The sequence below is a fragment of the Rhopalosiphum padi genome, chromosome 4 (genome assembly GCF_020882245.1).
Source record: "Rhopalosiphum padi isolate XX-2018 chromosome 4, ASM2088224v1, whole genome shotgun sequence".
NCBI lineage: Eukaryota > Metazoa > Arthropoda > Insecta > Hemiptera > Aphididae > Rhopalosiphum > Rhopalosiphum padi.
The window spans coordinates 18,510,818-18,536,304 of record NC_083600.1 but is presented as its reverse complement, the minus strand read 5'-3'; the positions used below and the strand labels follow the sequence as shown (position 1 = coordinate 18,536,304).

The 25,487-nt window shown below is 26.5% G+C and overlaps 1 protein-coding gene across 4 annotated transcripts in view; it reads right to left on the bottom strand.

Moving 5' to 3' along the window:
- Positions 1–10,006: 10,006 nt before the first annotated feature.
- Positions 10,007–25,487, bottom strand: part of LOC132930216 (pyrokinin-1 receptor-like) — a 56,177-nt gene continuing 40,696 nt past the window's right edge. For 3 of the 4 annotated variants that reach the window (XM_060995959.1, XM_060995960.1, XM_060995958.1), the window contains 3 exons: positions 22,974–23,277; positions 18,841–19,076; positions 10,007–11,036 (listed from right to left, as the gene is read on the bottom strand). In XM_060995959.1, the coding sequence (XP_060851942.1) occupies positions 10,428–11,036; positions 18,841–19,076; positions 22,974–23,277 (1,149 nt within the window). In that variant the 3' untranslated portion in view covers positions 10,007–10,427. Of the gene's footprint in view, positions 11,060–18,840; positions 19,077–22,973; positions 23,278–25,487 lie in introns of all 4 variants that reach the window. The other variant, XM_060995961.1, reaches the window with a different exon arrangement.

The following is a 25,487-nucleotide window of genomic DNA, read 5'->3' as shown; positions in this document are numbered from 1 at the left end:
TACAAAGTGATTCTTTTATCATGAAACACTCATTAAAAAACAACGTTTTTATTAAAAAATTATATTTTAAAATATTTGTTATCCTCATATTATTTTAAGTTTTTTACTTTTTTGAATGACAACATAGTTTTAATTCCATATTCCATAACAGAATATTTTTGTAAGTATTTTGATACATAAAAGTCAAATTTAGGGCGAGTAGTTTATGAGTTATAACTTATAAGTATAAAGTTTTGATGCGTGGAGTGATGGTACAGGGTTACCCCGCAGAATGTTTGTTCACTACTCCACGTGTGGCTTGTCTAAACTTAAAATACGTATAACTCATAAACGATAAACTTAAAACTACTCACCCTAAATTTGATTTTTATGTATCAAAATACTCAGAAAAATATTCTGCTATGGAATATGAAATTAAAACTATGTTGTCATTCAAAAAAGTAAAAAACTTAAAAAAAATATGAGGATAAAAAATATTTAAAAATATAATTTTTAAATAAAAACGTTGTTTTTTTGAACAATTTGAAACTATGTAAAAAGATGTTTTCAAAAACATGAATACTTTTTGAAATAATGAGTGTTTCGTGATCAAAGAATCACCCTGTATATTATATAATATCTTAATCCGTGATTTATTTAGTAGGCAATATTTTAAATTTTTAATATTTGTATTTATTTTCTATCAATACATCTTGACAGGAAGTTTATATCAATAGTTTGTTATACAATACAATTTAGTTTATAAAGTCATCGGAAGTATAATCCATGTCCCATGATCATGAAAATAACATAATTACTATTTTTTTAGGCTATAGTTAACATTTGTTTTTTTAGTATTTTGTATGTCAATACAAATGTATGAATGGGTAAAAATTCTTGAAAATATATTAAAAGGTTCATAATATGAGGTTCATCTTCCAATTAAAAAATATCGACAATTTATAGACACAATATTTTTTAAGAAGCATTTAAATTTAGAGTAATTTGTGAAATTTTGAAAAATACAAGTTATTTTGTAATTAGAAATCATTAAAATGTTTTGTTTATAACTAAGATTTGAAAATTGAATACAAGCGAGGTTCTTTATACATTTTTTAACCTATTGAATATATTCTACCGATGGAAAGTTAAATCAATTTTTTAAGAGCATTTAAAATTCAAATTTTCACAGTATTGGATATTCAGCCGTATAATAATAACTATTTCTTTTCAAAATTTTTGTTTTTTTGTTGTAATCAAAAAAACAAACCTCGTTAATCAAACGTACCTGTCATGTTAGGTATTGTATTGCAATTTTATCAAATCACCGCTCAAATTCCCTACGGTATTATGAAATCATAATCAAACTTGTTATGTTAATAAACTAGAAAAAGTTCAGAAAAGTATTTTCTATGTTTTTATGTTTACAAATTTAAAAATTATAAACATTTTAAGATATTATTTTACCATACTATTTATGAAGTCGCATACTGAACAGGTTTAAAATCACTACAAGCTAGACGATTGTAGTTTTTGTACATACAATAACTGTAAATGAATCTATCAACTTCCTCGAATTATTAAAAAAAAAAAATCTGTAAGTATCTTACATTCCTACCTCAATTCCAGAGATAGTCTACTTTTTACTATACCTACCACAGTATACTTAAAAAAATTATAATAAAGTTATATATGTGATCAATAACGATTAACGATGTAGGTTCAGTTTATTATTAATGACTGACCGTTAGATTCAAAACGATTTTAAATTAGTTTATAGAATTAAGTGACAATAATAAACGTTGATTTTAAAAACGTTTAAAAAAGAGTTAGGTGATCACTGATCAAACAATTACGCTGTGGTGGCATCACTGCATCAGTTGCTATAATTTTAACTCGCGTAATTTATGTAAAGTAATTAACATTTAAATTTTTGATATACCTACTTACTTAACATTTTTTTTTGTATTCTACAGTTGTATTATAGTTTATGACAAGAAAAAGAAATATTATTTTCTTTCTGACAGAAATAATATGATTAAAAACGGTTGTCATAGGTAGGTACAAGTGTTCCTTTATGGTGACGCGAAATTGCAGCTATTTAATTTTGTCAGCAAATACATTAATACAATTTATAAAAACATTTAAAAAAACTGAGAATTGATCTGTTATAAATGAAAAATTAAAATAATATATTAAAAATTCAATTTCTACATCAATAATAATAATAACTGGTATTAAATAATCAATTAAATATAAAAATATTACTTTTAGGCTTTAACTAAAACGCCTACAACTGTTTATGAGGAGTAAGTACTCACTATAATGGTGACAAACGACACTATATTATAAAGTTACCAGTAACAAAATACTTAATTTTTAGTTAATAACAAAAGGTTAAAGTTTTTAAAAGTTATAAGAGTTTCAGTATAATTAATGTAGTATATACGTACTTGATGTAACATTTGACTTAACTACCAAAGATATTTTTACTAAAATAAATATTACACCTACACTCTTAATTATTATAAAACATTCATAATTAAACTTCGTAAATTTATACACTATTTAGTCTTTCAGTTAAAGTATAGTTTGTATATAAATTATAATTGACAATAATTTAACGATTTAATTTGGAGTTATAACTTCATAATTTTGTATTGAAATTTGTACAGTTACTTTATTCTTATTCTTCACTTTACTGTATTACCTTTCATTATGTAAACTGATATTAGCCTGAATGACATTTAAATCAACAATTATTTTTATAATATGTTTCATAATAAACAAAAATATTGTCGTTATTTATTTTTAATTAATTTGTAATAAATTTGTATTATATTAGTATGATATTGAATTCACAATTTTAAATTCCAAACGGAGCAATGAATAAATTAATATACCTATTGATTTTATAACGACGTGGCTGTGTGTTTTTTTGTTTATGTGTAATGTACTAATGTGTAATAATAGGGAAAATGATTTTCTAAAATGTCAACTTTGGGAGTGATTTCTTGTAAAAAATTTGATTTTGTTGGAACTTTTCAGCTTTTGACACTTTTTTAGCTAGTATAGGTAGGCATTTATATTTTATATTTTCGATTATTTTTATTTTTATTTTATATAAATGTCAATGGCAATTTTTTTTGTTTGGTTAAAAGTCAAGAAAATTTAATATAAGGTTTTACATAAGTAGATAAAACATATGCTATCACCAAAACATCTATATAATATGTACATTGTACACACAATTATTTTTATACATTTTAGATCAAAATTTGGGCAAAATTAGATATTTAAACAAAGAATAACGATTTTAGTTATTTTGTTGTAATTTAAAAATATTATTCTAGAATATTTAAAATGTGTAACATGGACACATGGTTGGGAAACCTTATTACGATATTAGTTATTCAGAGAAATATTTCTATTTCTTATGTATAATTGTTTCGTGTAGCTGGGAATCTGAGCAGTTGTGCAAGAGGTTTCTATATCAATAAAAATGACACATCTGGTTTATATATTTAAAATAATTATTAATACAGTAAAAACTCTTTATAACGAATCTGAAGGGATCAAAAGATTTCTTCCGTTAAAGAGAGTTTTCGTAATAGAGAGGGTTTAAAAAAAAAACAAAATTGTTGTTAGAAATTACGTCGATAATAAAATGAATATATTCGATATCGATATTAATGGTATTATTACGACATTGAAAGTAAATAATGAAAGAATGTAATCGTTCTTGGAAATGTTGACAATTTTTTTTATAATTTATAATACTTAACAGGTAAATAGTGCTATGAAACATAAAAAATTGTTTCGTTATTGAGAGTGACTATACGTTATAGAGAATGAATTGACTAATGGGTTATAAAGCAAACCAACCAATAGTATGTCATGTTTACACTATATAAAGTCGTTATAAAGAGTTTTCACTGTATATTTATGTTAATATGTATATTAGAATAATATACTTATAGTACTTATTGTAAGTTGACCCTCACCAATCAGAATCATTTTTATAATTTGCATGAAAAAATGTATTATTGAATCAAATTCAACACATCTATTGCTGTGATTTACTTGATTGATACTTGGAGCCATATTTAGTGATTTGGCGTCCTAGGTCTACAACTTATTCAGCACTCATTCCTTAGGTTAAGTTAGGTACCTATTCTACTAACTTGTAATTTCCAATTTGAAAAAAATATTTCCGCTGCGTTAAAAATTTACTTATTTACAATTATTTTTCTTCACAATCTACATTAATAAGACTTATTTTGAAAAATAATTTTATCTCACTACAACTAAAAATCTATTTTTTTAATCATTTCAGTTATAATTTTAAAATATGTTAAACTTTGGCATTAAAATAATTACAAGTACCTACGTAAATATAATATATTATAATATTTACGAAATGTACGTATTATAAAATATAGGTACAATATTACTTTGTAATTTTATTTAAATATTTAATGTTAAAAACAAAATTATTATACATTTTTTCTTCTTGTTTGTTGAGTAACAGGATAACTTCTGTATAGTTGCATTCAATAATTAATATAGCTTGACTATTAAGTGCTTAAGTCTATTATTACGTATTTTTTAAAATTGAAAATAACGATATTTCTTTTGAATAATTTGAAGTCGGTGTACAAAGAAACATGCGTATCGCAATAGTTATGAAAGATAGAGAAGAAAGTTATTTTTCCTCGACAAACTTATTTATGTGTCACGACAAGAAGAGTTTTACTCATTCTCAAAAGTTTCCAAAAAGTATTTAAATGTACATTGTACATATTATTCTTTAAATGTATTATTTTCCATGTTTTTATATTAACATATTATTTTATTTCACAGAAAATAGTTAATGTATTATTTATAAATTAAAGGACACAACCGCCTTCAATATAATATTCCGAGATGAATGAGACTTTTACAATGCTTTATTTATAATTTTAAATGTATAATGAGAAATATGTCGTGTAGCCTAACCTAAAGCACGGTAGAAAAATAATAAAATAATTTGACACAACATAAAAAATAAAATAAAATAATAACAATTATGCGTTAATATTTAATATTTTTATTATTGTTTTGGCGCCTCTAAAAAGTAAGCATTTCGGGTAATTGTCTACACGAGCCAGTTTTTGTACATTCCTGTTGATACATATCCTGTATAGCAAAGTAGTTGCCTATACTTTTCCTTTTTTTTATTGTTGGCATATTTTTAATAAGACAACGTTAAAAGAATGAAATTGGTGTCGATTATTTGTTTAAATTTTCAAACATGCAAATAAATGTATATTATAATTATTAAATTGTATTTAATAATAATAAAAAAAAAAAGAATTGATAATTTAATTAATAACAACATAACTTTACAAATAATTGATAGGATTGCCATCTACTATAGGAAAATATTGTAGGTAAGTAGATGTATATATTTTAAGATACATAATAGGCATAAATGGTATGTAATTATTATAGGGAACGGACTTTAATGCCATAAAAAATAAAAAAAAGTCCTAAAAAATACGACTTAATGCCTTAAAAAAATTCACTAAAAAACTTTAAAAATTTATTTAAATTCAATAACAACACAATTTTGAACTTAAAACTTTTAAAAAACACATTATTATGAAAAATTGATCTGATAAAAAATATATGTTGTAACTTGTTTATATGTACTTGTATGTATACATACGTGTGTCTACGCGTGTCAACAATAATTTCGTCTGGGTTTATCTGATCGGTAAAAACATAATAAATATTTATTTTTTTAGTATGAATGTTCATATATTTTTATCGAATTTTTGACTTAAAAACATATAAAGTGCACTAAAAATGTCAAAAAAAGCAAAATAAAAATTACATTTTTTAATTCCTTGATGTATGAAATTAACTTTGTGCATGGAAAGCAATGTTTTCGGACATTCAGAAAAAAATGCAATTTGCATTCAAATCCGTTCCCTAGTAATTATAATTTCTGAAATTTAGTCAAAGGTTTAGTCTTAGATCTAAGAGATATGGCAACGAGATTTTCGGTGAATGTGAAAAATATACTTTAATAGCTTGATGAGAAGAACGAAGACTATACAAATAATTCGTATTTCCCTATTTAATGGAATTTCCGTTACACATTATTTATATCTTGTTTAGCTCTAAGACTAGTCCTTTTTTGATTATCCTGCAGAAATCTTGTTAACCAGGCATCCTGTTAATTAAGTTTTAAAAATATTTTTCTATTTTTCTAAAAATATGCCCGTTTACATTCTATTTTTTATAAAATTTAAGTTTTATTGTAAGATATAGTAGGACAATTTAATAGAACAATGTTACATTCTGTAAAACTATTTTTGTTTTATATTGAAATTATAAAAATCCAAAAAATAAATTCAGTAACGGATTATAAATGTTTTCACTAGCTGTTTTCGGTCAAATTTCCGTTGCGTCTTCTGTAAATTCATCACAATAACGTACTTACTTTCTTTAAATTTAATAATTGCAGATAATTCAATCGTAGGAGGAAGAATAAGTTTTAAAATGTTTGTTTTGTATAATATAGATAATTGATAAAATGCAAATTAAAAAAAAATACATCTAAAACGTAGGCTTGATAAAATTTGAATATGTAGTGAATAAAGGTAAATGCAAGTACATACATGGAGAAAATTTTATTTTATAGTTATGAATTTGAATATAATTGACGATGGATTTTTATACATAAAAATATTGTGTCTAGTTAATAAATATCATAATACTATAATTTATAGTTACCTAATTGTGTAGGAGAGTAAATGGTTTTTACGAGTATAATAATGTATGACAATTTGTACATTTGAAACAAGGCAATTTTAGATCACGTCTAAAAATGTTAAATATTTATGTTTTTTTGGATTACGGAAGTACGTGAATTTAAATAGAAGTTCAGGCCAAAGGATAATAGCGCAATATAAAATAGACACCTCCAGGCTACAAAATATAGCATATTTCTTATTTATGGTATTATACTTTTGATGAAACGGTTTAATACAACTTTCAAGGGCCCTATAGAAAATATGTAATAAAACATGAACATTTTTTTATTTTCAATTCGAATTTCTAAATTTCATTATATAGGTATATATAAGCTAAGATATGTATCTATAAGCAATAAGCATGTTGTAGTTTAAATATTTTGATGATCCCCTCTATAGTATAAAATTCAATGAATAGGTAAAATAGGGAATAATCATTTTTGATGTGTATAATACCATCTATTAAATATTAAATATTATTAAAGTAAATAAAAAATCACAGTAAGATTAAGTAAATATAATGATTACAGAATTATTCTGTATTTAATTTAGTTGTTTTTATAATTTTAGTTTTATACCACGATAAAAGTTGGAAGTCTCATCTACGTGTCATCGAATGAAATTAATTTTTTATACTAATAAAATAAAATAATGAATACTGAATAGCTAGTTGGTTTATTTTTTTTTTTACTAGAGCCAATAAAATTTAAAGTTTCTATATAGGTAATTAAAACGTGTTATTTGATTATTTTCGTATTTGTTTTAATCATTTATTGTTTTCTTAATAATTCTTGTTTTTCACATATTTCACGTTTTATTTTATTTTTTTGATCAATACTACAGATTTTGATATACCTACGTATTTTAGTACATCAATACATTTGTAGATATTTGGATGATCAAAATATAACATACCGTCTAATTTTGAATGGAAATATTCACAGGTATTTTAAGTTCTTCGTGTAACTGAACCTGAATACATCACCCATAAAGAAGAAGGAAAACCGCAATTGGGTGCTGTATTTATGTACTTAAAATATAATCTATAAATGTTAAACATTTTTTATTTTGTGGTCAAATTGATACTATATATTAGATATTTGGAACGCAATTCGTATGTAGCTCAAATTTAATTTATTATATACTATGCAAGTATATTGTATATTATACTTTAAAAGCTGTTTGAAGGCTGAATCTCGAGTTATTTGGAATGACATATCTTGAATTGTGCACGCAATGCTTGATAAAAAATAAAACTGACTTAAACCGTTTCAAAATAGTGCGCAGAGATGTCTTGAAAACATATATGAATGAAGCGCACAGAGGTGAGTGAAAAATAGTCAACGCCAAGAAACTTTCTCGTTGAGAATAAAAAGACCTCCTACATTCGTGCCATACATTATAGAGGTACATATTATAATATATTATATTATGTAAAAGTTGACTTATTCGAGAGTATAGACCGAGACGTAATTTAATCGTATGGAGATCTATATTGTCATAAATTCACCGTTAAAAATATTTGAGATTCAATCACGTTCCATACAATAAAAGGTATTATACAAACATATCCATAAATTATATTGTACATGACGAATATCGTGAAGTCAGTTAAGTTATATGATGTAAGAGCATGCGCACTCGTGCTGTATCTCCATTTTACAAATAGCTAGCATAGTGGACTATGCTGGCGGGATATCGTAACTTTTCCCAGTGGGCTGAGGGTTGTTATTTATTCTAATTAATAATCGGAGAGATTGCTGATTATGAAAGTAGAGAAGAGAAAAATATACTTAATATTGATGTTGAAGATATTGTTAAAATAAAAGTGATTTATAAGACTAAAAAAACTATGTACAATTTTTTAAGTTTAATATTACATTCTGTTTTTTATTAAGTGTGAATTATTATTTATTTTGTTTAGTAATTACTATTTAGTATTTTGAGAGGAAAATATTTTATAAAACCTCAAAATAAGCATGTGTTTATAGCTTAAAAAAAATACTAATTCTTGGCCAAAACTTAAATTTTATGTCTGGTCAAGTAGTTGAATCTTGAATCTTAGTTTATATTAGTCTGCCACTGCTTACCAACGTATTAAACATAGAAACCACGCGTTCAGCAGAATAAATGTTGTCTTGTTAGCTTTTGAGTAACATTGCATAACATTTGAGTTAATCGGTTACTACGAAACATAAATGTTATTATTTGTATATTGTATAAAATCTATATGTACAAACATTACATACATATCAAATGTTTTACTTTTAAGTTTTATAATAGGTAAATTCACTCTAATATTATAATATAAAATTGGGTTTACCTATCTAATTTTCTGTGCTGTACTTGTATAAGACACACGGTAGTATTGTTTTTGACTTTCTGTTTTTCAAGTTTCCACATATCTATACGTAAATCAGACGTCTAAGATCGATGTTAGTCTGTGATTTATATAAGTAGGTGTTTGGCTTTAAAATTTACTGCGTATAAAAGATAATATTCCATGGTTTATTTAAATGAAGGCTAAGGAGACATTTTCCTCTTTCTTGCAAAATCATTGTAGTTTAAAGTTTTAAACCACATTATTATTAAGCCGCCATTACAACTACATTGTCTGTCATGTCACCTAACTTTTATCGTATTATGATTGGCTTCTGCGACCATGGTATTATTAACTAACCACAATCTACCAAAAAGTTTCCAGAGTTGGGTCGACATACGATATATAACTCTGAAACCGACTTTACATGATAATTGGTTATAAATTTATAATAAGGTATAAACAATGTATTTTATAAAAATACTTCTGAAAAAAAAACGGTTTCTTCATAATATTATAGCATTGTATATTATAATATTTTAAAAATTATTAATTAATATTACGACGCTACAACACTACAACGACATGAAAGATGTATCGTAGTTTTGTTTGTATAATCAATATGGGAAAAACCTACCAATGACTGATGTTAGGAAAAAAATATATCAGCTACACTGAGTCGCACACTCACGCTGTAGACATCGCATAGATAGGTACTATACTTTTCAAACACGAGTCATTACACACACCACAAACGCAAATCGCAACCTATAAATGGGCGTAGACCATTTGGGCCGAATAGTTATACGTCATAATATCGTTGAGATGAGTGCTTGTTCCATAAAAAATATTGTTTGGGCGGATTAATCGTATGAATAGGTTTATATAGGTAAATTCATATTGGTTTACATTATTTATAATATATAATATTATAATAAATGAACAGTTTCAATTTCCAAAAATAAAATAAAATCACATACAATAATATACATAATCAATAATAATGGACACTAACTTTAATAAGATATCGGTATTGTAATATTGTATATCATAGTCTAGCAATGTACAGGTAAGAATAAAATAAAATAAAATTACACGCGCATCACGAATAAGTCCGTACCTACTCCATACTATACGTGTGGGTATATCGTTCGCGTACAGGTAAAAACAATCTCATTCGCCCAAACGGAATATTAATTTTTTGGTCTGCAAAACTATTACACTCGCCCCGACGACCACATCACCCGTTTAAAACAGTATTATCGGCGCGGCACGTTTATAGTGTTCCGCTCTCGGGGGGACAAACCCCCGTCGTGCCCCATTATTTAATAATAATACGTAGTCTCGCCGCGGATCGCCGCCGAGTGGTCGGCCGCGTAACCGACGAGCTCGTCGCGCAGATCGTCGCTGTCCACGTCCTTGAGGCTGCTATTGCTGATCACTGTCCAGTTGCTGAGCGCTATCGCCGGCGGCGCTTTCGCCGGACGCCGTCCACGGGCGCCGGTCGCAGCAAGCGCCGCGCCGGACGCAGCGGAGCTGTCGTCGCAATTCCCTCCGCTGCTGCCGGCACTGTTGCTGCAGCTGCTGTCGTGCCGTCGCTCGGCGTTTCCGGCGGCCGTCAACCCCGTCAGCGACCGCCCCCAGCCACAGTCGGCGAGCTGCCCGGCGTCGGCGACCGGACCACCGTCACGGCAAACTTCGTCGTCGTCGTCGTCGTCGATTTCGTCGGCGGTGGCGGGAAAGTCGACGGACGAAGTCGTTCGTCCGGACACGCGTCTGTACTTCGGTCGGCGGTCGTCGGCGGTCGGTTCGGACGAGTCGCTGCGCAGCCTTCTCCGTGCCCAGCGTGCCGGACGCTGCTGTTTGCCGCCCTTTCCGGTCCATCCGTCGCCGCCGCAGCCGCTGTCGCCGCCACAACACCGTAACATCGTTTCCTGTCGGTACACAACAAAAAACACTGTTTCTCTGTTAACATCGCAAGTACAAGCGAACGGCATCAATCGAATGTTATTTTATAGGGTTGATTATGATGTAGCCGATGACAGTGCACCGAATAGGACGTCACAACATGTGGTTACGCATTCACGATTTACGTCCTCTGCTCGCGTCTCACAAGTGTGTAAGTGTACCATATATGCATAGGTATTTAGTAATAATTTACGATCAGCAATAATTACTCGCGTTTAGTCTCGTTAGTCGGAAAATTACAGCCAACAGACCTACAATTAAATTTAACGGTGTAGAACATTCTCTGCGTTCGTATGTCCGCGGTTTTTTGCGAAAATTATTCTTTTTTTTTTTTTTATAGCTAGTATTGCGTTTTATAAAATAGCGCTGTTTTAAAATGGCCATAACTCATTTAAAAACTGAATGGTAGTTAAGAACCTGCTTACGAACACAAAGGATGTTCTCGCCGGCAAGTTTCCAATAAGTGAATTAATCCACGCAACATTTTTAATCCGATGATGTCAAACGTGAATTGCTGAGCATAAATTTACTATGTTACGCACTCGTTAGACGGAGGCAACAATTAAGGCGGTTGAGATGTCCTCTAGAAATAACCCTACCCCTGACCTATCATTCACTTGTCGCGTCCGTTTTATAAACATAAAACATATCAAATCTGAGTTAAGCAGAACCGATTTTCTTCTCTAAAAATGTTAATCATTCAAACGCTTTGAATAAAATATTAACATTAACAAAGAAAAATATATAATTCGCTTATAAATTAAAACAATAATTGGTCGCTGTAATGTTGACCATTAGGTTGATATATAGTATACCTATACCTATTTAATGTATAGAGCAACCAGGGAAACATATATAATATTGGAATATATATTTGTTTGGTTCACTTATTTTAAGTTAAATATATTTAAATTACGCTATGCTACAACTGTACGTTATAATAATATAATAATAATTGCAATAATAGTATATTGTATGTAATATTTCGTGATGGATATTATCAGACACAAATAGAATTAGCAAATAATAGTGAATCGATAAAAATAAATCAGTTAAAATACCCACCCACTGATTAAAAACATTAAAAAAAAAAAAACAAACAAACAAACAAACTATATATTTTAGCCCTTCTGTTTATATATTAACATATTATTGATTACCTATGCGGTTTGATACCTACTGATTTTATAATTTTGAAATCAATTTTATTTTATTTGACGATTGATGATAGCTATTTGCTAATTTTAACAGAAATTGTATACATCGGTATTGAAAATTATGAAGGGGTATGTATAAATTATAGTTCGAGTTAAACGGACAGTATAAAAAAAAATTATTCCAATTTCCAATAGAAATTGTTCTATTATTTTATAACACTTACCACGAAATAAGTTAAGTCATAGTAAGTTTGGTGATTTTAAAAATTCATAAACCTACGGTATTTGTACGATCAGCATTGTATTATTTTAGTCGTACAACATAATTCAGTAGTATTTTGAAATGATAAGTGTAACATATGTATAATGTATATATATCGAAGATTGATGGATTTAAGTAAGAATATATTATAGTATATATTTATAAATTATGCTAATCGAATAGAGCTGTGGACCGGAAATGTTCTCTCACATGAGAGAAAAGGATAATGTTGTCTATTTGTATATATTTATGTAAATTTAATACTATCACCAGTTGACCGAAAAGAAATGAGATGTATGATAAACCCCATCATCAGCTGTATAAACATGCCATTTAATGTATACATTTTATTTCATTAAAAGACGACAGCTGGTAAATAATTTAATATTTTAATGTACTTATATACTTTTATTGTCCGTTTTATGTATTTTATAATTGATATAAACCGTTGTGTACTTGTGTGCCCCGACAAAATAATCGAGTATAAACTATATGATGACAATGCATAGTAGTCAATGTTGCAGTGTTTTGTCATACACTTATACGTATTAATTAAACAAAATGTTTAAAATGTAAATAGTTTTAATCCTAAAATTGATATGCACGTGCTTATAATACAAGGTGATTCTTTTATCATAGAACACTCATTATTTCAAAAAGTATTCATGTTTTTGAAAACATTTTTTTACATAGTTTCAAGTTGTTAAAAAGACTACGTTTTTATTAAAAAATTATATTTTTTAAGTTTTTTACTTTTTTGAATGACAACATAGAGTTTTAATTTTATATTCCAAAGCAGAATAATTTTCTGAGTATTTTGATACATAAAAATCGAATTTAGGACGAGTAGTTTATGAGTTATACATATTTAAAGTTAAGACAAGCGGAGTAGTGGACAAACATTTTGCAGGGTAACCCCGTACCACACCACACCACACCACTCCGCTTTCCTAAACTTTAAATATGTATAACTCATAAACTACTCGTCATAAATTCGATTTTTATGTATCAAAATACTCAGAAAATTATTCTGCTTTGGAATATAAAATTAAAACTCTATGTTGTCATTCAAAAAAGTAAAAAACTTAAAAAAATATAATTTTTTAATAAAAACGTAGTCTTTTTAACAACTTGAAACTATGTAAAAAAATGTTTTCAAAAACATGAATACTTTTTGAAATAATGAGTGTTTTATGATAAAAGAATCACCCTGTATACCTTCTACCTCATACTTTAAAAACGAATCCTAAAAATAACAATTTTTTTTTTGCCAAGTTTCAAAATATTCGAAAACCATTTGTGTCTTTATATCTCATGTTTTATTTTGAGGTCAACATTCCACCATAAAAATCAAATTTGTTTGGTAACATATTCAAAATGAAAATTAACAAACTAACGTTCTATTATTTTTCTTACATTTACAAATCGATTACTTTCTATTTCAATATAAATACAATGTGTTGAGTAAATTAAAATTATATACATAAATTCGATATAGACCAATCATAATATTTAAATGTAAAAACAAAATTATAATTAAAGACAATTTAAATTCCGATTCCAGTTGTGTGTAAATTCAACGTACAAAATACCTGACAACATATCTAATTTAAATAATATTATATACTGTTTTCGACTAAACGAACTTATTCAAAAAATTACTGTCAGTGCTCTACCAAAAATTGTGAAGACTTCTTTTTAACAGTGCGCATTCTGTTAAGTTTGTCAGATATTTTATGAAAATACAGACACAAGCACAGTATTCCACTTTAAAGTTTTACATTTTTTGTATCCTTAAATATTATTATTATTAAGCATATTCCCAATGGATTCAATTTCGTGAAATTCACTCAGCTAAGTCTTTTAAAACTTTAAAAATAACAGCAGGGACGTCTCTCTGCTGTATAGTAGGTTTGATTGTACCTTGTTATTGAGTAGGCCACTAATGAACGAATTAAATTTGAATTCAATATTTCAATGATAAATCATAGTGTACAAAAAAAAAAAATTTGAGCAAACGCCAGGCACTATGTGTTGTTAAACCTCTATACGGTTTTATATCATTAAAGATATTTTATAAATCGTTTATATTACTATCTGTAATATATAGTAATAGGTTTAACTAATTGTTGCCCATCACATCGCATATTATAATATAATTGAATCAATCCATTCTGAATTTAAAAGTAAGCAAACGTAAGTTTGTATGACTCGATGACGTAGATAAGTGTTACAGTGTAAAGTTTCCCATTGATAATCAATTTATTAGGTATACGTCATAAATTACTAATTAGTATCAGACGATTGAAGACGGAGCATATATTATAATCATACTGTTATTTTCATAATACCTAACTAAACATTATTTTCAGAATAACGTCATATCTATATATTGCGTAAGTACTTCATTATTTATACCGACACTATATGTTAAAACCTGCTATTGCTTTCTAGTCGTGTGTAAAAACTTATAAACCACATTAAGTAAGTATAAAGTTTGATAAATTGTTTGTTTATAATAATTAGTAAACCCGTAGTACTAAATAGTGGGTAGTTAGTTCTATACGGGTCTTAAGATCCCTGGATTTTAAGGTGTTATAACAATTCGTTTCTGCTTTAAAATTAATGCATTGTGTTTTGTCGGAAAACATTGCTCGTCAGAAATGATTAATAATAATTTAAAGGAAAACCGTTGTACATTGTTTCAATGAAAATGCTTGTATCCACTCAGGCTGATTTAAGACTTGTAGTTTTAAGATAAAATTCATAAACGTAATCATAATATTTTGAATGATAGTGATTTCTACAATAGATAAATTATTTGGGAAAAAATGTGTAAAAATGTTAATTAGTTAAAAATTAATTTGTGATCACGATACCCGTGTGGCTATGGTATAAATTGCAAAACATAACACGAATGTTTCTCAAAATAATTTATGTTATTTGATTTATGATTAAAAAAGATTACATGATAAATAGCTAGGTCATCTAACTATATAATTACCTATAATGAGTATGTTTTAAATATATATTATTATTTATTGTGATGTGTTACAGGATAATCTATTCTTGATATAATTGTAGGTATAAAATATTATGATTTTAACATAGCAATTTAAATACACAACCGATGAAAAAGGGTTTTAACAATATACAAAATGCTGCAATACACTATGGGCTAGATTAAAAAAGTTAAAAGTTGAGTTCATTATTGTCTATTTAAAACCCATGTACATATAGTAGTATAGTATTTTTAACTCTAACGACGATTTTACGGTTTAAGTTATGGCAAAAGATATAGAAGACTGCCATTACATTTTTTTATTTTGTTTATCTGATAGTTGAAATATTTTTAATTTTATGTTTCGTTTCATCCAGTGAATCATACTAGTAATTTATTATTAGTTATTGATTATGTCTGTAAAATATACATAAAATTATGATTTTCACATTATTTTATAACTTTGCTTATCTATTATTATTATGCATATAATACTATAAGAAATATTCATATATTACTTTTTTACCACATTAATATTTTTCTGTAGTTAAATATGAGTAGGTGTAATTTAACGAATACTATATTATTATGCAACATGACTTACAATTAATTTAAATATATTCAATATTCATGGTCAGGTTTCAGATGAGACATTTAATTTTATTGATCATCTCAATTTTCCAGATTTATTTATTTAGTTATAGTCAGTTACACATTAACGACTAAAGCCTGAAACATAGTTATGCATATAAAAGATATAAAAAATAAATATTAATATTAATCAGATCCTTAAAAACTACATATTTTAAGTTTTTTTAGTGCTAACTTTATTTACTAATAATGGATTTCAGATTAGCTAAGTGGTAATTGTATAAATATAAAATTATGAAAACGAATCTAAGAATTTAACTATAAATAATATGTATTATATTTATAATTATATATAACACTATCTACGACCAACAATAATATACAATAGGTAGAAAATAGATTTAACACACTAAAAACGATATATTTTATATTTTAAAAACTTATTTTTAATTAACTTTAAAATATATATTCTTACAGAAATATATTTACAGATAGATATACTTTGAATGAATTCGCAATAAAATATATAATATTTTACTAAAAATATTCAGTTTCTAAATAAATGTTGTTAAAATAAATTAATTGTATGTATTTTTGTATAATAGTAAAAAAAAAAAAAAGTTTAATGGATTAAAAAATATTTTTATATTTTCAATTGAATACTAATACTGTTTATAAAGTAATTATTCAAACTCGAGCCTGTCAATATTTCACGCAAAAAAATATACATTTTAAACAATATATCAACACTAAAATAATTAACTGATGAAATACGATATCCAGGGATATTGTATCTTGTATCTCTATTATAATGGCTATTAAAAAGGTATTCGTAAAAATGTTCGAATTCAAATCGTAATCCACAGTATTTATAATTATTATTGCATATAATATTAATCAAAATGTTAATTGCATTTTCAATGATTGAAATTCTTTAACGAGATTTCACTAATTCACGAATTTAAATATTGCAAGATACCTATTGATTGATTTAAATTAAAACAAAAATCCCGTATTTACGATTTATTTTTATTACCAAAAAAGCTTTTATGTTTAATCGTTACAATGTGAAAATACCTTTTTAAATTATCCTACTCGTTTAACAAAATTATATTAAAACAGATATAAGCTCCACCCATGGGCCAAAATCGTATTTTTCGTACTTTCAACAACTTCAATTTTTTTTTTTAAGTGCATGTTAAAAATGTTTAAATATTATTGAAGCTAACAATATTTGTAATATAATTAAGCAATCCAATTTCAAATTTTTAAAATTGTATAAATCATACAGTTAGACCCAAAAAGTATACTAACGACAGTAGCATAGCGTATACCTATACCTAAGTGTCTTTAATATCTATCAGCTGACTAAATATAATATTTACTTAATATAAAGGGCCATAGCATATAGGTAATATTATGCAGTTTGTGTAACATTGAGTAAATTATAGTACCTATGCGGTTATGCATGTTATTTGTGACAACATTTATTTTTAAAATCATTAACTAGTAAACAAGAAAAAAATTTGTTAACTGATATTTTGATATCTGGATTTTCTTCTATGAAATAAAATTCATAAAATTCACGAAATACAAATTTTTTTTTTTTTTTTTTTTATGTTAAAATGTTCTATATTTTTTATAAGTTAATAAAAATTAGATATTTTGAAAAGTAGGTAAATTGAATATATGGTTTCATTCAACGGCACTCATTAATTGTTTCATTAGTTTAGCAGATAATAATGGCGGATGATGCACAATGCATTGTACATATTGCATTATGTATAAAAATAACCTTATATTTGTATATTTCTCACTCAAGTTACCATTTATTTTTACTAGGTACACTAAAATTGTAATACTTTTAACACTGGTGTATACAAATCGCACGTCAGAGCTAAGATGGTGGGGATATTCCGAGTGCGTCCCGTTTTTATTTTTTACCTTTTTCATAGCCGGAGTGCGTCCTCGGTACCTATTTAAGATGATAATCGAATAAACCTTTCAAGATACAGGTTTGACGATCGAATATTTTGGTTAAAATGGCAGTTAACCAATTGCGCTTAACTTTCTATACATTTTAGGTCGATAAACCAATTACACTCTAAACATTTTACAATATCGAAGGAAAACTTATTAGTTAGTTATAAATTATAATTATATAATAAATGTATACACTAACGGATTTTTTGGCGAGTGTTAAGTACTCGTACATAATAAAAATAAATAATTTTTTTTCTTGAAATTCAACAAGTTACTTTACTTAAGTAATAATAATAACGTTCATAAAATTCTCGATACTGTTATAAAATATATTATAACTATTCACTTTAACCAGTAATCAATTGATTACTTGATCTAATCAAATTAATTGATCGATAAATAAGTTTTTAATTTTTAAACGTTTTAGTGTTTAGATTGCTTATGTTGATGTTGATGGAATTAGATCGAACAACAATATTTTCATACTTGAATGTAGACAAATTTGAATACAAGCGCAATTGGCCCATGCCCGTTCAAATCTACAACTATAATACTTTATAAGTGTTTAATTTGTACAGCTATGATTGTCAAGCACTTGAAATAGTGGGGAAATTGTATTCTTTAACTTTGATAATAATTGGGTACCTCTAAATGAACTGGGACGCACTTAGGTGATACTTTGTATCGGACGCACTCTGCAGAACATTAAAAAAGGGTAATTTCGGGACGCACTCGGAAAACCCCCAAGATGGTAGCGTTGGTAACTACCTACATACCTTAAAAGCTCCTCGGAATTTCAGTGACATGATGTGGTACAGTATCGGATTGATGGTGGTGGATACATAGTAGAGAACGCCAGAGATGTAAGTGGAAATACCGTACAGCTGATGTAAAAACGGTATGTCCTTCGCGTCCAAGTTACCGGACGATGCATGGCTGAACCCGAATATGGCGATCAACCTTTGTGCGTGGAACGGGGCCCAGCAGATGAAAAAGGCCACTACAACAGCCACTGAAAATTATTATACGATTAATTCTTGTTAACACAATATATATAGTACTTGACAGTAACTTTGTTCACTGTCTTTTAGTCCAACTTAGTTCAAATTACACAATTTTTTTTTATACATCTATAAATAAAATGTGTTTTTTTTATTAATTTCATTTACCTTATAAATTTAACATGATAAAATAATACAGTATGACATAGCAAAGTTTTTAGGTACCTATACAATGTTAATGTTATTATAGTAATACTTATACAATAGTAATTCGAAATAATACATTTTTTATAACAGGCTTTTATATTTTAAACTATTTTAAAAATATAATCAAATGATTAACTCGTCCATACTGTATTGTATAATGTGATTATATAATAGACAAGGAAATTCAACGTTATGAAAAAAATGCAGATTAGAAGTGTGCAATTTTACCCAACTTTTAAATATTTCTATTCATCTAATAAATGGTTATCTATTTTTTTTTTAAATGTCATCGTGGTAATATATTAATTAAATAATTATATATTAGTTAGCTATATAATCAAATTAGGTATAAATAAATAAAAAAGTGTTCAAGTTATTAATTTCATTATATTATTAAGGTATTAACCGGTAGGTAATAAATACCAAATTACTTTATTTCAATTCTCTACTTCAATAAATCAAGAGTATTAGTATAAAAACAGTTATCACTTATCAGTAATTAATATTAAAAAAGTAATTAAATAAATAAATTAAAAATAAGATCGTTTAAAGTTTTATTAGAGTTCATAAAATTATATTAACTCCTTTCTTAACACCAAAAGCACTTATTTTGACAATATCCGCTATTTTATAGTAACAATTATCTTTGAAATTGACCTGTAAGATTATGTACTTTATACAGTGTACACTACACAAATGTCAACACATTAAACATACATGTTTTTTGGTTTTTTTTTATTATAATTTTTTAGTTATCAGATAATTAAATTTCCATCCATCTTGGTATTGAAAATTATAAATTGCAAACTAGTAAAAAATATTAATAACGTATTTTAATGAATATTATCGTTTGATAATAAAAATACCACTATAATTTTAATTGTTAAATGAAAATCATATCTAATGATTTTAAGCTTACTCTATAATTTATTTATTGAGTTATTGGCTAAAGTAAGTTATTATCTATTAATAATTATATTCCTATAATATTATGGTATAGTAATGCACAGGCGCGTATACAGAGGGGGTTTTGGGGGTTCAACTTCCCCCCCTGAAATAATTTCGAGTAACGAGGAAAAAATTGTTTTATTATGTTGCCACACAATTTATATTGCTAAATTTTGTAAACTCCCCCCCCGGAATTTTTTTTTTCTGTACGCGCCTGGTAATGCACTAATGTTATTATAGTATAGGTACGTATTATTTAATAAAATGTATTTAAACTTATAATTATTGAAATATATATATATATATTATATATTATATTACAGATCTTGGATTTTAGCTAACTATCTAAACCAACTTAACATATACTACTATTATACTAGGTATTGTGCTTTGCATTAATTTGTTTAAAAAAATATTGTAGGTAATAATATTTAAATAATTGTTAAATTAGAGTTCTATATATACATTTTGAAACAATTAAAATCGTACTAATTTAAAGAGAATATTTATTTCGATTTTAATATTGTAAAAACAGATATATTTACATAACATTATTCATTTTGAATTCGTACACTTTATTTTAATTATTTTGGATATTTTTCAGATTTGTCATGATTTTTATGCTAATAATTTACTATAAAATATGTAAGTACTGACTACTAAGTATAATCACAGAATATAAAGCCTAAAATATTTACATAGCTATATTAGTTTTCAGTCCAATTTTGATAATTTAAAAAATATATATTTTATATTGTTTGAATTATTTTGGTATAATGATTATAAAATTTTTACAAAAAAAAAAAATATTATTTTTATTATTTTTTCTATCTCTGGTTTATGGATTGTTTAAACTTTCATAATTCCAAAAAAGTTGTTTATACTTTTTATGTTGATGGACATTTTTTTTAATTTATCTTAAAAAAGAAATATCATGATCTATAAAATAAAATTACAATAACTTAATTTAAAAAAAAAATGTTATAACACTACTTGCTAGTATTAACATATATTTATAATCGAAATATACGTTACTGTAATAATGTAGTTTAATAAATAGTTTGTAAATTTGTATTAACGCATTAATTTATGTGTGTTAATATAAGAAACACGCATCAAATAATACATTTATACAACCTCGATTAAATTAATTGTCTTGGTCATAACTTCCACAGCAGTTAAAAACTGTTTATAAGGGCTGAAATCTAGGTGCCATTAGAAGTGTTATTAGTTTTAAGGTTTATCGGTATTTATCTTTGTAGTAAAATAATTATAATAAAGACGTAATCGTTTTTCATACCGTAACATATTTCAGATTGACAAAGAGAAAAAACTTAAAAAATGGCCAAACTGAATATAACTTAATAGAATATCATATTATATTATATTGGTATATTAAATCATCTTTTAAAATTTTAAAATTATATTGTATTGTAACAGTTTATACTTAAAATTGTAATTTACTATAATTATTTAAGCGATTATTATAATGGTGTTAATATTTTAATAAATCAAAGTTTGAAATTTACATCTGTCAGCAGCCCATACTCATCCATGGCAATAATTTATTACAGGTAAATCAATTTTTTGTAATCGTTATTTTTATGTTTTATAGTATTCATTCCATCTTATAAATCATACGTATATTTTGCAACTGGAAGCTGTCTTTACACTTGGAGAATACTAGTATTTAATATTTTGGTGCGTTATGTTAAAACTAACTTTTGCCATTAATTGTGCTTTGTGAAATTATTATTTTTTATTTTAATATAGTAAATATATTATTTTAATATAATAAATCTATTATTTTAATACAATAAATATATTATTTATTATTATTGGTAGGTAAGTAAGTAATTTTGCGGCAAACGAATTTCATTCCGATAATATTAAATAATTGAGAACCCGGCAGAATTCAATTTATAGGAAATAGTATGTCACATCAAGTTTTAGTCAGTTAACAAGAAAACTAGGTTAAGCTTTAATGTATAAGATATAGGAGTGGACAAAGGCGTTCTTGAGCAGTGAATGTTTGATACAGACACTGCGTTGTAGTACAAATAACAAAACAATACTATATAGTATAGTATTATATTTAATCGTGTGTATTTATTAGTAAATATATACGTCGGAAGTAATTGGTGATGTATACGACAATTGTTTTTAAAATCGATTATTATTGCTATTTGCTTATTAACGCCCATACCATCAATTTTACGTATTAAAAAAGTCAATACACAAAATAGGTATAGATAACATAATTTACAATACTATAAATTATGCTGGAAAACATCGAAAAATTAACTAATAACAAATAAAGCTTAACAAAATAACTTGTTTGGCTATAAAACAATGTTAGAATTTAAAATTCTTATAAAATTAGAATTACGTATAATTATTATGTGCATATCAGCTGCAGATTGTGTCCATTATATTAGTAATATTCTAGTGCGTACTGTTTTTATTTTACTATTAAGTTGAATATTATACTTATTGACCAACTATTCTACAGGTCGCAAATTTGTCTTTAAAAATTGAACCTTTTTTGATAGTTGTTAATATGTATAAGATGACGACGCTGACGTATTTAATCAAAAAATATTTGTTATACAGACAGTATAATATAACAAAAAGAGAAATACAGGTAACTGGTATTTAAACCTAATGTATATTATGATGGTAGATAAAAGGGTATTGCAAATATTTATGTATCGGCATGATAACGTGTTATAGAAATACTCTTATGTACTTACCGAGCATTTTAAGGACTTTCGGCGACGAGTTGGCCCTGTACTCAGGTGACGACATTTTTTTCTCGCCGTGTGTCGATCGTACTGTGATGGTGCGTTTTAGTTTGTCGGAACGCCGGAGGCGGAGTCCGATAAGTATATAAAGTACAGTTATCAGTGTCATCGGCAACAAGAAAAATAGCAGCGTTGACAGCGTGAACGATACGGTAGACAGTTCGATGTCCGTGTTCATTAGCAGTATACTTCGAATATTGCACTGCATCGTTTCTGACGATCCGTCCCACGACGACACGGTAAATTGCAATGCCTGAGGATTTGACGTTTTGACAGATTTTAGTAGGAAAAATCACTTGTTATTTTTTTATGTTTTTTTACGGTTAATAAGTGTAAATACCAGTATTATGTATTTATAAAATACATTTATTACTGTACACATATAATATTGATATGACGTGTAGGATGATAATTGTTATTTTCGAGAGTCTTACAACTTTAAAATACCTAATAATAATATTTTCCTATCAAATTACTTGTATATATGTTGTTCTCATAAATATTAAGCATAACCATACGTGTAGGCGAGGGGGAAACTTTCGGGTCTTAGGTCATCCCGCAGATTTAAAGTTAGCCTATTTCGGGTTAGAAAAACTAATTAAATTTTAGTTTTTTGTTTCTTATTTGACCATTATAGAATATTTTTCTAGAAACGAACAGTATATTAATAAAAAAAGGTATATAAAAAAAGATTTTAATTTATAAGTTTTAAACAGGTGTCGACGCATCCTCGTAAGTTGATAACTTAATTAATCTTAACTACAAAATCAAATGAATACTCTTTAGATAACAATATAAGATAAATGGTTCGTAAAATCATTTATTTGACATTAAATAAATGCAGTATTTTCAGGATTCATATTGTCAGATGTGTAATACAATCGGAAATGATGACTGCATAAAATCTTTTGAATACATTTTGATAGAAAATCACAACAACTTGTATTATCAGAAAAAAACAATCAAAACATATAGTCAAAAAATTTGTGTTCTCTAATTTGTATAAAATGTTGAATATATTTTAATGTTGACTAATATTTCAACCAGTTCTGGGTCTTATGAAAAATCGTTCTATATATAATACGTAGCATCAACACACATAATACAGTGTGACAGAATAATCTTTGATTTTGATTGAAAGATAGTTTAAATCCAATTCAGTTTTTTTTGAATCCAGAAAATATATTAAAAATATTTAATGAGACTGTCAAAAACTCGCAGAGCCCCTAACTGTTGCAAAGTCCTATGAACACAATAATATTTGTATTTGTATAAATACAATATGTATAAATATATGCTGTTATTTAAAGAATAAAATATTTCTTTATTTATCAGAAATAAGAATTCGTATTTAAAAATAAATTATTGAAATTGCGGAATAACGAATAAATGTATTTATTCAAGTTAGTACTTAGAAGTGTATGTATAATTTAAACTGAACACAATGATAACAAAATTAAATTATAATATATAGCATTATAGCCTCAAGTTATCAAAATATTATTGTGTACACCGAACAGCGAGTGTAGCTTAAATTATATTTTGTGTAAATGTAAAATGTTAGTCATGAGTCTCATTCATAACTCATGAATGACAAATAACTATGTAAGAAAGTGGGGTTGATTAATTTTATTGAATCGTTTTAAAATAAATGTTTTTGACAGTTATACGTCGTAATTTTTAGTAAATGTAGTTATTTGTTTAAAACAACAATAGTATGTATTTTAAAATTACTTACCAATATTTTTTAATTTTGGATTGAGTCATTTTTATACTTTGTGTAATTAAAATATTGATAATTAAATTTGATAGAATGAAAAATAAGTTTATGAAGTATAAAATACATAATTACATTTTAAAACTCGTTTCAAGCACTATACAAATCAGTGGATATAAATGTTAATTATTAGTTACTACGTAGTACCTATATGACTACCTGAGAGGTACTCAAAATATATAACATTATATTTTAGATTTTATTTCTGCGCACAATGTTGTAGTTTTCATACTCGTTATTAATATATAGCAAGAAAGGTTTTCATTTTACGATCTATTTTTTTTTTACAACATATAGACATATTTGATGTTATATTAAATAAAATAAAATCTTATACATTTACGAACAAAACATCTGTAAGATTATAAAATAATATATCGCGTCCATTAAATCAGCTCGTATCAGCAATGTTAAATGTTATACTTTAGACAAATTATGGAACCATTGACCTACATTTACCTAACTCTTATGTAATTTACGTAGAACAAAATAACTGAATAAACGGATAAACAATAACTCGTTGTCGGCTTAAATGATTCATCTATTAAATATAAAGGATGATTAATTGTCTAAAGGGATTTCTTCAAACTTTGTAGGCTTATAATAAGGGTATTACCTGTGAATTAGAGATCAAACACAACAATAATAATACATGTTATTTCGAAAGATATACCTAATTATGTTAA